The sequence below is a fragment of the Populus nigra genome, chromosome 17 (assembly GCF_951802175.1).
Source record: "Populus nigra chromosome 17, ddPopNigr1.1, whole genome shotgun sequence".
Taxonomy (NCBI): Eukaryota; Viridiplantae; Streptophyta; class Magnoliopsida; order Malpighiales; family Salicaceae; genus Populus; species Populus nigra.
The window spans coordinates 7,362,716-7,376,597 of NC_084868.1; the positions used below are offsets into that span (position 1 = coordinate 7,362,716).

General features: G+C 34.8%; 1 protein-coding gene across 1 annotated transcript; it reads left to right on the top strand.

Moving 5' to 3' along the window:
* The first annotated feature begins 9,517 nt into the window (after positions 1–9,517).
* LOC133676580 (L-type lectin-domain containing receptor kinase VIII.1-like) lies at positions 9,518–12,031 on the top strand. The gene has a single exon (XM_062098269.1). It carries the CDS (start codon positions 9,674–9,676, stop codon positions 11,822–11,824), a length of 2,151 nt encoding a protein of 716 aa, XP_061954253.1. The 5' UTR covers positions 9,518–9,673; the 3' UTR covers positions 11,825–12,031.
* The last annotated feature ends 1,851 nt before the right edge of the window (positions 12,032–13,882 follow it).

A 13,882-nucleotide genomic window follows, 5' to 3' on the forward strand; every position in this document is an offset into this window, starting at 1 on the left:
TAGAAAGGACCGATCAAGAGTTGATTGGTTATCCGTTTTAAAAACAAAACCCAAGGGTCGTGTCGAGGTTGTTCAGGATGAGAACGAAGACACAAGTGTGATAGATGAAGTCTTTCAAGCTAGTAAATTGGTTGAACCATACCGAGTTGCTCCATCGATTGACTTAGAAGAAAATTTGAATTTTCATGTTTTCAACGATAGTCTTATTGATGTTGACGCAGAGGAGTTGAATGTTGTTCTGAGCTCTACTAGTGGAAAAAAGAATGTTGTTGAAGAAGATGATAATGAAATTGAAGAGTGCGATGAAGTTGATGATAACAATTCAATAGAGGACGAAGATGAAAATTTCGACTAACTAAACATGTTATAAAGCCTTATTTTATACTGTAATAATTTGAAACATGAAATATTTATTCTTCTTTAATGGTCAGCCCTTGTTATTGTGTTGTGTGTGCTGTAAGATTGCAATTCAAGATTTTTTGACACGGTTACATACAAAAAATAAGACAAATTTACGGTTTCACCGACGACGTTTCTGACAGAATATAACCCGTCGGTATATCACAAAGAGTTGCAAAAAATTTACGAGATTGTGCCACATTCACCAACGCGTTTCTGACGGAATATAACCCGTCGGTATTTCACAGAGAGTTGCAAAAAATTTGCGAGATTGTGCCACATTCACCGACGGAGTTTTCGACGGAATATAACCCGTCAGTATTTCACAGAGAGTTGCAAAAAATTTACGAGATTGTGTCACATTCACCGACGGATTTGCCGACGCCCAATACCGACGGAATCACCGACAGATTAACGCACATACTGAAGCGCACGCATGTCTGACATGTGTCCGTCTGCACGAATACAGATGGATTTTCTGATGCCCAATACCGATGGAATCACCGACAGATAACGCATGTCTGACACGTGTTCGTCTGCAAGAATACCGACGAGTATGCCGACAGATCGAAAAGTTCGGCAAGATTTTTGAAATTTGGTGCGCATTTCAATTAATTTCCGACGGAATTACCGACGGAATTTAATGCCACCGACAACAATTAATGTCCGTCGGTCATTCAGTCGGAAAAATTGCAATATAAATCCCCCCTTTCCCCCATTTGGTTCATTTTTTTCTCTCGGCTCCGTTTCTCTTCTTCTTCATTTCTCTTCTCCTCTTCGTTTTTATTTGGCAAATTGAAGAGATTTTATTGTTTTGGTGGTTGTGATTTTACCAAGGTATGTAGTCTTTTTTCTTTATCTTTGTATTTTTTTAATTTTAATTATGATTATTTTTTTTGGTGTTCTTTGTTTTGTGTATTGTTTGTAGATAAAATCTTAAATTCAACACACTATTAAGGTAAGCATTTTTTATTCCCAAATTTATTTTGAATTGATATAGTATTTTTTAGTTTTGTGTATTGCATGTTTTGTGTTTATGTTGTTTTGTGTAGTGCTTTTTAGTTTTTTAATTTTATTTATTAATTTAGGATATTATTGTTTGTATTGCTATAATTTTTATTGTTGAATTTATGTTAAAAATGTTAATTTATATATATAATTGTTATTGTTGAATTATTTTAAAAATTTTAATTTATATATATAGAATTACATTTAATTAGTTTATCTTAATTTAGGATATTATTGTTTGTATTGCTATAATTGTTATTGTTGAATTTATGTTAAAAATATTAATTTATATATATATAATTGTTATTGTTGAATTTATGTTAAAAATGTTAATTTATATATATAATTGTTATTGTTGAATTATTTTAAAAATGTTAATTTATATATATAGAATTACATTTAATTAGTTTATCTTAATTTAGGATATTATTGTTTCCATGTCATTGTTATTGCTTGTTATTACATTTTTATATTTATGTGTACACGTTAATTTCTATTTTGAGGTCCATTAGGGTCGATCGTGTTAGGAATGATATTGATTTAGTTATCTTTCGCGTATGACCATGTAATTATTTATAAATTAAGAGTCTTGTCTCCTAAAACTTGAAATTAATATTAATCCGTAAATTTGAATGTATGACTTTAATCTAATGTTTGTAACTCTAAGTACCAATTTAACAATGAATGTTCATAGTTGAAATTGATTCTTTTACTTGAATATCATTATATGATGTTATTGAATAAAATTTTGTGTTGATGATGATGAGTTGGGTTGAGATTCAGGATGATTGGATCGGGATGTGAAATAAAATTAGAAATGTAATATGATTTTGTCGATAACTTGGGACCCCCCAGTATAAAGGAGACTCTGTCGATTTTTTTAAAAAATAATCAAAGTTAATTATGTAATTATTCGTATAAATTTGTGTAGATGCGTAGAATGAAATCTACAGCACGTCGTCAGAAGACGGTTGCAGCTAGTTCTTCTAACAGCAAGGAGGACGTATCCTTAGGTGCTGATCACGGCGAGGAATCTACGCCAACTTGTGATGCTGCCTCTTCTAGCGCGGTTTCACAGCGCAGAAGCGGTGTGCCTTCACAGCGGGGTCAATTCACCCGCAAGTACCAGGCACAATGGAAGGATGACCTCTCAATGTAAGTTTGTTTAGGTTTTAGTGTTTTTTTATGTACTTATAACATAATTTATGAACAACTAATTAATATTACTATTTTTATTTAATATCAGGTTCACAAACATTGAGGCTGCAAGGACTATAACATTGATGTTTAAATCGTCGATGGAGATTCCATTGTTTCAATGGAGCCAGGTTTCCAGACATCCTGAGTGGAAACCTAATATCGATACATGGTTTAAGCGATTTCAGGTCGGTGTTAATTTTTAATTTCCAGCTTATTTTTAATAAATGATTTTTATAATTTTATATCTTGTACTATTCTTATTTTATATGAATTATTTATATACACAGAACAAATTTGAGTGGGATAGGGTGGACAACAATGTTGTGAGGAGGGTATGGGAGAATCACGCGGCAACTAGGTAACATCGAAAATAATATTTATTTTTGTTTTATAATTTTATATTTTAAATTCTAATTTGTTACTATGGAAGTAGGTTACGTGATTTTTGGTATGAAACCCAAAAAAAATCAAAAAGACAAGCGAGGGATAACGGTCTTGAAGGATGGAATGAGGTGGCGGTTTGACAGGAATTCAAACCGCCATTCATCTCGAGGGAAATATGGATGGCATATATTGAGCACGTGACCTCAGAGCGGTTCTCACGGTGCTCACAGTCCGGCGCCGACAACCGGAACTGGCAAATTCATGGTTCGGTGACCACGCACACTGGCGAATCCGTCTCATTCAGCGCACATGCAAAGCGGATGGTAAGATTAATTTTAATGAAATATATCGTTAAATAATTTGTCGTTCCTTAAAATATATTTAACTTCCAACCTATTTTTTCCTTACAGGTTGCGTCTCTTGGACGTGAACCGAGTCCAATGGAGTTGTTTGTAGAGACGCATGTGCGGAGTCAAGACCGCCAAAAGGGGGTGCAGCAGTTCATGGACAACCGTGCTCAGCACTTCGTGGTATGTTCGTTCATTCATTTTATTTTGTAAGTTATTAATTTCTTGAATTGCATCTTGAATTGCATTTGATGATTTTTTTACCGACAGAATTTTCAGGAGACCTATAATAGCCAGTTGAGGGAGAGATATGGGGACAATCCGTCGACCCATCCAGATTTCGATCCAGATTTGTGGACGGAGACGGGATCGTTTGGTGGACCCGATAAAAATCGGGTCTACGGGCTCTCCAACACTACGGCTGAAAACTTGCGCTCGGCTCGTAGTGTCTCAACTGTTGGAAGCTCTCTATCAGTATCGAACACCCAGTCTGAGGAGTTCATTGCGTTGAAACAATAATATCAACAACTCTCGACGAATTATGATGAGCTCCATCAAATAGTCATGGAGATGAGATCAAAGATGGGTGACGATACTTGTGCAGCTTCTTTTTGGCCGTATGGTCCCGGGAACAATCAGCCTCCTCCTCCTCCTCCTTCTCCTCCTCCAGCTCCGCCGCTATTCTAGTTTAATTTTGTTTTTTAAACACATTAAATTTGTAATGAATATTATTTAACATTACTTTTATATTTTTAATGTTTAATCCATTTTTATTTGTTTATTAAGGTTTTTTACAATTAATAAATTATTATTATTTATTTATTTTAAATACATACCGACGGATATACCGACGGCTAATATCCGTTGGTATTACACAGAGAGTTGCCAAACAATTACAGCCATGCCATCATTACCGATGGCCTCACCGACGGATACCATCCGTCGGTGATTAAATTCAGACGGATATGCTGACGGATAATATCCGTCGGTATTTCACAGAGAGTTGCAAAACAATTACCAGCCATGCCATAATTACCAACGCCCAGTCCGTCGGGGATTCCGTTGGTACATACCGATGAAATTTCAGACGGATTTATTCCATCGGTAATGTTCCCGCGGGAAACATTTTTTTGGCGTGCGGGTATCCGTCTGAAAGATCATCGGTATTCCGTCGATGTGTGTTTTTTTTTATTTGCGACAGATTTAGCGACGGAAATGGGAGTTACCGACGACTGTTATACCAACGGACGTGGTCCGTCGGTGATGCTGTCGGTAGTTATTTCACCGACGGAGTTCATTGCTGTCACCGACGGAATTAGTCCGTCGGTGAAACTGTATAATGTTGTAGTGAAATCAAGAGGTTTGTTCTTGTTGTGATTTCAAGTTCGAGTCCTGTAGTTGCTAATATAATGATCACTAGAGGTTCACATGATCGTTAACTTCAGAGTTTATAGGATTAGTCGAGGTGTGGACAAACTGATCCGAATACCTACATTCATAAAAAAAAAAAAAATTCATAGCAACGTGTCTTAAAAAAGTCTTGTTTGAAACAATATAATTACGTCAGAAAAATGGGTGGTCGGATTATAAAGGCCCTTCTTACAGATTTTCAAGGTAGAGATTGCAACGAATCCTCCGTTTTGGCCTCTTCTAATTCCCATAACCATCTCTATTTTTATTAGAGGTGTTTTTCAATGCTTTGGATTTGTCTTTATTGAAAGTAATTTTGAATCATTTATGCTGCCCTTTATCAGAGGCAAACCTCTACTAGAGAGGTTCATCTGATTTTTTTAAAACTAATTTCCACTAACTAAAAGTACACAATCAATTAAAAAATAAAATATTTTATTATTTTATTATCACCTGAATTATTCCAGTTAAGCACGTTACAATTTTATATACTAAAATAAAACAATATTTTATTATCATGGAGTGTTGATCATACACTCAGCTTTTCTTATTCACCGCATTGTTCATTCTTTCACGCTTATGATCCTTGTTTTATACAACTTGATTCTTATTTTCAACATTTACAAATCAGTCATCAATCTTCATTTTTCTCACACTTCAACCCCTTTTTCATAACTTTTTGATATGCTAAAATAAGATTATTTTAAATAAAATAATTACAATAATATTTTAAAAAACATTGATGATCAAATAAGATTATAGATTTTTAATGGTAATGTTAGTATTATTTTATGAATAGTTGTATATAAATATAATATGCATTATTCAATAAAAATCAAAATATTAAATTTGTTTTGCTAATTTTTATGTAATCTTCTCAAACTAATCATACTTTATTTTCAAATATAGTCATATAAAAGACATAAAGGAATTTTTTTTCTTTTTTATTGAAATGATGAACTTCCTATATAAATGTAATAAGATTTTTAAGAATTTAATAAATATTATTTATTTCTTAAATATAGATATGTGGCTTAGAGGGGGGAATTAAGCTAGTGTACTTTTCTATCCAGCATAATACAATATCTTGCTTGGAATGGAAACAATTCTCGAGTACAGTGAAGTGCACTCAAGCCACCAAGCAAGTCTACTTTCCATCCATCCCTCCTCGTGGACCGTCAGATGATATGACCAGAACGAGCAGCAATGATTGGATGTCACGTGCACGTCCACCTAACGGTGGGATCCCATTTGACACCGCACCACATATATATACATACGTACAATATAATATTTATATCATAATGAATCAGTGCGTCAGTCCACAGCGCCATCATACGCTAGAGATCAAACTCGTAGGTTGGAAAACTCTCAAACCCACGCGGTCTCGTCATTTCACCTGCTTACGTGGGAATTAAAGGAGAGTGACGTGACTGAGGTCGTACGTACGCACCCTTGCGCAGTTTAGTGAAGGCCCCTGGATATACGGGATAAATTGGGCATTTAACATAAGAAAAGAGCTGGAAATTTTGGTGAATTAACACACTTTTGGTTGTGACTGTAAATCAAATGCTACGTTTTTAAATTGTAACATCAATTAAATTTTATGGCTAACCTGTTTATCAGCATAAGATGCATAAATATAGATTTTGATCTACTACACATATATACAATACTATTATATGTAAACTATACTGAATAAAAAAATCAATTATTATTTTAAAATTATCATTACTTATAATTGGTATAGGATAATACTGATCTTCACCAACTTCATATCTTCAAGTTTTTTCAATATTACTATTATTATAATTTTGTTCAAATTCATGACATATAGTTATTTATATTTTTTTACATGTAACATGTGTAAATTACTATTTAACAATAAAATATTTCTCGTTATTATATGTAATATTAATGTTCATATCAGGAACAATAGCGTCACCGTAATGATATAATATAAATATGTGATGAAAACATTTTGAAAAAAAAGAGTCAAATTAGATTTTGGTCAATTGGATTTAATTTTAACCAAATTGCTTTACTCTTAATTCTAATTGGAAAAATTCATAGTAAATTTAATCAAATTCTCAAAAATTAACATAAAAATAAACTTGACTAAAAATCAACACAATTCATGATATCAAATGTAATTGATATATTCATATTCAATTACATTAAATCAAACTCAAATTTATAGCAAATTAAAATAATTTAAAAAAAATATCAAATCCATAACAATTTAATACAACGTTTAATCCATCATAATTATACTACATTCATGCTATATTGCATGAAATCATCAACTATAATCAATTATATTATTAACTAATTCCAACAATCCATATATAATTGTTAATTCAACAATTTATCCAAAAGTAAATGCAACATATAATTAATTTAATTTATTTTTATGTTCAATTATAGTAAATCAACTCTAATTGGAGGTATTAATAAATAATTTATTATTAATTCAACAAATTTTAAATTCATCATAAATTCTAAATTCAATCTAAATAATTATTTTATTTGAACTAAATCAAATATAAATCATAACAATATAGTATATTTATTTTATTTGTAAGACTAGAAAAAGGGTTGGAAAGATGATGACAGCAAAGGAAATAAGATAAAAATATTTAATAAGTTTTTTTTTAAGATACAAGTGGTGAGGAAGAGAAATAATTGAATACGGAAGAAAACTTAAATTTTAATTAATATCTTAATTAAAAATAATGATATTTAAGAAATGTTACAATTTATTTAAAAGCAAGATAAAATAAAACTATATTATATCGCTACGTTTTTTTTTTAATACTCCAAAACTTTACATTTAGTGTGCTGATTAAAAAAAGAAAAGAAAAAAAAAACCCAAAAGATAGGACTTTAAGCTTTTTGCTCCACAAAGTCGCGTGCACCCGTCCCCGTGTATGTTTTTGACATTTTTATCGAAATGCACGCGTTCTCCAGAGCAGTGAGATGGACGCGCTCTCGTGAACGGAAATTTGGGTGTTTGAGGGGCAAAGCATGGCATAGGCATTACCCATTTTTGGATCAAAGAATTACTTCTCCTGCTCAACTTAGCTTTACATGACCGACGCCAAACGACGGCATCTTGAGGCATAGCTGATCTGTTCCTTTTCTCTTGCTCCTTGTCAATGATATGATGTCACATTTTAAATAAAGAAAACCCACCTAACATATTATTCCTATAATAACACACTTGTTATTAGATTGATTTTTTAAAATGTTTTTAAATAATTTTAGTATTTGTTAATGATTTTAATATGAGAAAATCAAAATCTATCTAAAAAAACATTTATTTTATGTTCTTTTAAATAAAAATATCACTTAGAAATAATTTGAAAAACACTTGAATCACAACACTAAATAATATTTGTATATAGTAGTCCTGAGGGGTATAATTTAACTGGTCAGATTTCGAATTTACTTCTTAAAAATTATAAGTTTAAATCTTATAAAGCTCAGTACTACTAGAGATTTATATAATCGTTAATTTCAGGACTCGTAAAAGCATAAACTGGCTATAACATTCTATTAATAAAAAAAAGAAATATTTAGCATGTGATGGATCGAGGTTATAATTGAAGTCCGCTTTCTACATGCATTTTGCCCAGAAATCATCAATGGATACCTAGAATTATAGGGTCGCCATATTTGAATGTATTTATTTACATGGTGATTAATTTGGTCTAATTTCAAGATCCATCACCAGTGAATTTCTTAAAACATAGCAAATGATTAGCTTTCATTCAATGAAAAATCTACTGTAAAGAAATTAGAATTCACATGTTCTTTAAAATACTCTTTGTGTAAGTATGATATTAATTTTAAAGATATCAGAATAATTAAAAAGCATCTAGAATTTATCAATTTAAATAAAAACAATTTTAAGAAACAACTTTCAAATACCATGTCAAATACATAATAAATTCAATCACAATTATTAAGCATCGTTTGGAAACACAGTTTGCATTATATTTCTAAAAATTTAAACTTTTTTTTTGTTTAAGATGAACCGTGTAGATAAAAAATTATAGATACATAGAATCAAACATTAGTTTATATATATAATTTTGGCGAGCAGATTGCCTAGACAAACTGTAATCACGGACACAGCCCAGAAATAAAATAAAACGTAGTAAGGTACACTTACGAATGCTCTTAATAAAAAGCAGAACATGAAGCTCAAACAGCACCGGCGCCTGCACACACCATTAAAAAAACAAAAGATACCATGCACGTTGTCGATGTTCAATAGAGATTCAGCAAAAGACAGCCATGTTTATGTCATCCCATTAACATAAAATTATACGAAGCTTTCTTTGATGTTTGATTAGACTGCTAAGCAGTAGCAGCAGCAGCAGCAGCTCAAGTTTATCTATACTGTTTTTTAAGATATTTTTTATTTAAAAATGTATATTTCTTAAACTTTTAATATACCAAACAATTCAGGTTTTCTGTACTTTCTCTTCTGTTTTTTACCCGCGTCAATAATGCAAACCAGGCATGCTTTGGATGAATCTCTGTTTTTTACCCTACTTTGGTCCTAATTAGCAACTCCAATTTCCATAAAGGGCGGCCATTCATGACTTTTACCGCCACGTGCAACCGTGTGAAGCAAACAAAAAGGACATGAGGGGAAAAAAACGTTTCTTGTTCACCGAAAAAATAACCGTTACGTGTGGCCACGTGTCAGTCCCTCACTTCCACCTGTCTTCTTCACCTCTCTTCGGATTCCCTCACTCGCACACCATTCCTTTGTTTCCTTGCTTGCTTCCGTTTTTGTTCTGCTTCCAGTTCTTTTCTCACTCTCTGACAAAACCCGTGAAGCGTTCTCAATCTCCTTCTCTTCACCTCTCCTATAAACCTCAAACAGTCAATTCTATAATGTTAATGTCTTGATGTCTCTCTCTTGCAAAACTTCGGACATTGGTACTTTACCCCTTCCTCTGTTTCTCCTCCTCTGTTTAGTACTGTTAACAACCAAAGCAACATCGACTGATTTTGACTTCGGTACTTTAACACTTAGCAGTCTTAAGCTCCTCGGCGACGCTCACTTAAACAATGGCAACGTCCGTCTCACTCGTGACCTCGACGTCCCCAATTCTGGCGCCGGCAAAGTTCTCTACTCTAAACCCATCAGATTCCGGCAGCCCTCCACTCACGCCATCACCAGCTTCTCCACTTTCTTCTCCTTTTCTGTTACTAATCTGAACCCTTCCTCCATCGGCGGTGGCCTAGCTTTTGTCCTCTCGCCTGACTCCGACACCCTCGGTGCTGCCGGCGGCTTCCTTGGACTCCTCAACACCAACGACATGCCAAAGGCTGCTTCCAGTTTTGTGGCGGTCGAGTTTGATACTTTAATGGACGTGGAGTTTAAAGACATTAATGGGAACCATGTGGGTTTGGATCTAAGTAGTATGGTTTCTACACAAATTGGTGATTTAGGAGCTATTAATATTGATTTAAAAAGTGGTGATCTTGTTAATGCTTGGATCGATTATGATGGTACAAACCTAAGCTTTAACATTTCTGTTTCATTTTCAAATCTTAAGCCCAAAGAACCAATCTTGTCTTTTAATCTTGACTTGGACCAGTATGTTAATGATTTTATGTATGTTGGGTTTTCTGGGTCTACTCAAGGAAGTACAGAGGTTCATAGTATTGAGTGGTGGAGTTTCAGTTCATCTTTTCAGTTAAGTTCAGGTTCTGAGTCATCTTCTCCTGTACCTCCACCTCCAACGGCTAGTTTGATGAATCCAACGGCCAATTCTGTTAAGTCCCCGCCACCAACTTTGGCTCCTAGTGGCTTAGAGTCAGTTGGTGGTAAGAGTGCTAAGTCTGATTCGTGTCATAATCAGCTCTGCAAGCAGGGTGCAGGGGCTGTTGCAGGGGTGGTGACTGCTAGTGCTTTTTTCGTTGTCTTCGCCGGTGTTCTTATCTGGGTTTTCTCTAAAAGGTCCAAGCATGTAAAAGAGTCAGAGTCTTTTGCATCAGAGGTTATCAAAATGCCCAAGGAGTTTAGCTACAGAGAGCTTAAATCAGCTACTAAATGCTTTAATGCGAATAGAATTATTGGTCATGGAGCATTTGGTATTGTTTATAAGGGTATATTGCCGGAAACTGGTGACATTGTGGCGGTGAAGCGGTGTAGTCATAACAGTCAAGGAAAGAATGAGTTTTTATCTGAATTGTCGATAATTGGGACTCTAAGGCATCGAAATCTTGTTCGGCTTCAAGGTTGGTGCCATGAAAAAGGTGAAATTTTGCTTGTTTATGACTTGATGCCCAATGGGAGTCTTGATAAAGCTTTGTTCGAGGCAAGAACGCCTTTGCCATGGCCACATAGGCGTAAAGTCTTACTTGGTGTTGCTTCTGCTCTAGCTTATTTGCATCAAGAATGTGAAAACCAGGTGATTCATAGAGATATTAAGACCAGCAATATTATGTTGGATGAGGGGTTCAATGCAAGATTAGGAGATTTTGGATTGGCCAGGCAAATTGAGCATGATAAATCGCCAGATGCAACAGTAGCTGCTGGTACAATGGGATATTTAGCTCCCGAGTATCTATTAACAGGGAGAGCAACGGAGAAAACCGATGTATTTAGTTATGGAGCTGTGGTTCTTGAAGTGGCTAGTGGGAGAAGACCCATCGAAAAAGAGACCAGTGGGGTTGGGAAAGTTACGCTTAATGGGAATTTGGTTGAATGGGTTTGGAATTTACACAGAGAAGGCAGATTGCTAGCGGCAGCTGATGATAGGCTTGAGGGTCAGTTTGATGAGAGCGAGATGAGGAGGGTTTTGCTGGTTGGATTAGCTTGTTCGCACCCTGACCCAATGGCTAGACCCACTATGAGGGGTGTGGTCCAGATGCTTGTGGGGGAAGCTGAGGTCCCTCTTGTCCCAAGAGCAAAACCTACGATGAGTTTTAGCACTTCACATCTCTTGTTGAGCTTGCAAGATAGTGTGTCTGACTGTAACGGTATGATCACCATTTGCACTTCCTCGTCAGAAAACAGCTTCCTAGGCGGTGGTCATGACCTTGTCTGATCAAAGTGAAGAAACGGGCCCCAATCTTTTGTTTATTGACTCATAATACATATATTATTATTATTATTATTCGTTTATGTATGTATAACACAATAACATCCATTGTAATCACAAGGTCTTCAGGGACTTCTTTTTTTTTAATTTTTAGTTTTAAATTAATGTATCCTTTTTGGTATAATAAAATTAGTTGTGAGGGCTTTAACTATAGCTATATATACAAAGAGAAATGGTGGAGGGTCATTTTCTTGCTTTCATTGGATGATTGTTCCTTCGTGGAAGGGGTGGGTAGTTGCTTTCACAAGCAAGCTTATAGTCAAAGTTATAGTGGTTAGTTAGAGATATGCTTACAGGAAGTGAAGTTATTATTAAAAAAAAACAAAAAAAAACTAGTGAGATTATTACAATCTGCTTACGAATTATTGTAAAATTCTACTGTATTTCACAACTGTTATATAGATCGTTAGTATACGCCAACGCTTTGAATCAAAACCAATATGTGCTAATAAAACTGACTGCGTGATTCGTTACTTGGCTCTATTGTCGATTTTCTGCGTTTTCCTCCATTGATAGTTGATTTCAAGAACAGGAGAAGGTGTAGGTTTGAGTGATGTGTTGCCAGAAAGATTCAAGAGTCATGTCCAAAGGCCATAAACAAATACCGGACAAATACAAGGAGATGGAATAAAAATAGAAAAGCTAACGCAAATGCTCCATGCCTACTCTGTCGTTTGTGTGTAGAAAACAACGAAAAGACACCTCCCGAAACTCTTTTGTCATTTTTGTTTATATTTTTTTATTGTTTTTGCAAGGTTACTGATAACTAAAGGGTAAGCCTAGTGCCCCTCCTTCGAAAATAAGTAAAAAAAAATCGTGGGGTATCTGCTGCCCATTTCACTAGCTAGCAAACAAATTTGCTCGGAACTTGACAATTCTTCTGTGGAAATACGAACAGCCCTCCCCAAAATGCCTCCATGTTATACTCTCTCTGTGTTTGTGGCCCAGGTCCAGCAACGCACCTTGTCATGTATATCAGCAGAAATGAACGGGCGTGTATTGGCTGCTTTTCAGATATCAACGCTGCGACTGATTCCCCAGCCTTCCAAATTTTGGGAGTGCAGCCAGATTTTCCTGCATTCATAGATTCGTTGTCACAGAAAGATTATAAGGCACCATCTCCCATAGATTCCATGACCTTGTACATAAATTCACATGCGGATAGGTTTTTTACCTTGGTGTATCGACAAACATATTTGTCCTGTTTCTTATTTGTCTGATAGTAAAACAATTTGGTGTCTGAGTTGTGATAAAAATAGTAACTAGTAAGAAATTGATTGGGACAAAAATAAATTAGGCCCAACCGAGCCCAACAAGAAGAAAATAGGAGAAAGAAGAAAAAAGAAAGGAGAAAAAAAAAAGAGAAGCCTAATCAACTCTAGAAAAGAAGAAGATAAGAGAAAGAAAAGAGAGGCTTGACAAGGCCCAAGAAAAAGAGAAAAGGAGAAGAGAAAAAATTATATGGCCAATCAAGCTTAGATTAAAAGAGAAGAAAAAGGGAAATGGAAAAAAAGTAAAAAGATAGCCTAACCTGGCTCGATAACAACCCCAATCAGGCATAAAAGAAAAGAAAAGTAAGAAGAAAAGAAAGAATGCATGAAAAACAAGAAGAGAAGGGGGGGACGGAGGGGGGATGCTATCTACATTGGAGATTTTCTAACGACACATGAATGTTACCCTCACCAAAACAAAGTAAAAAACACCAATTAAATGACAAAGCATGTCTCACCCAGAACCTGAATACAGTGGGGGAAGAGCATGTGTTGGCACTTGTCTTACACTTGCCAGATACACCTTTTATTTTCTTCAATTTCAGTTATTAATTCTTTTATAACTTTTCTATTCAATCCCTAATTCAACCTGACCGATACTAATAAGGGAGAGGAGAAAAAAGGAAAAGAAAAGAAAGAGAAAAATGGCATAACCATGCCCAACAACCTTGGCCCAACCGAATTCACCAAGAACGTAAGGGAGAAAAACAAAAGGAGAAAGAGAGGGGAAAAG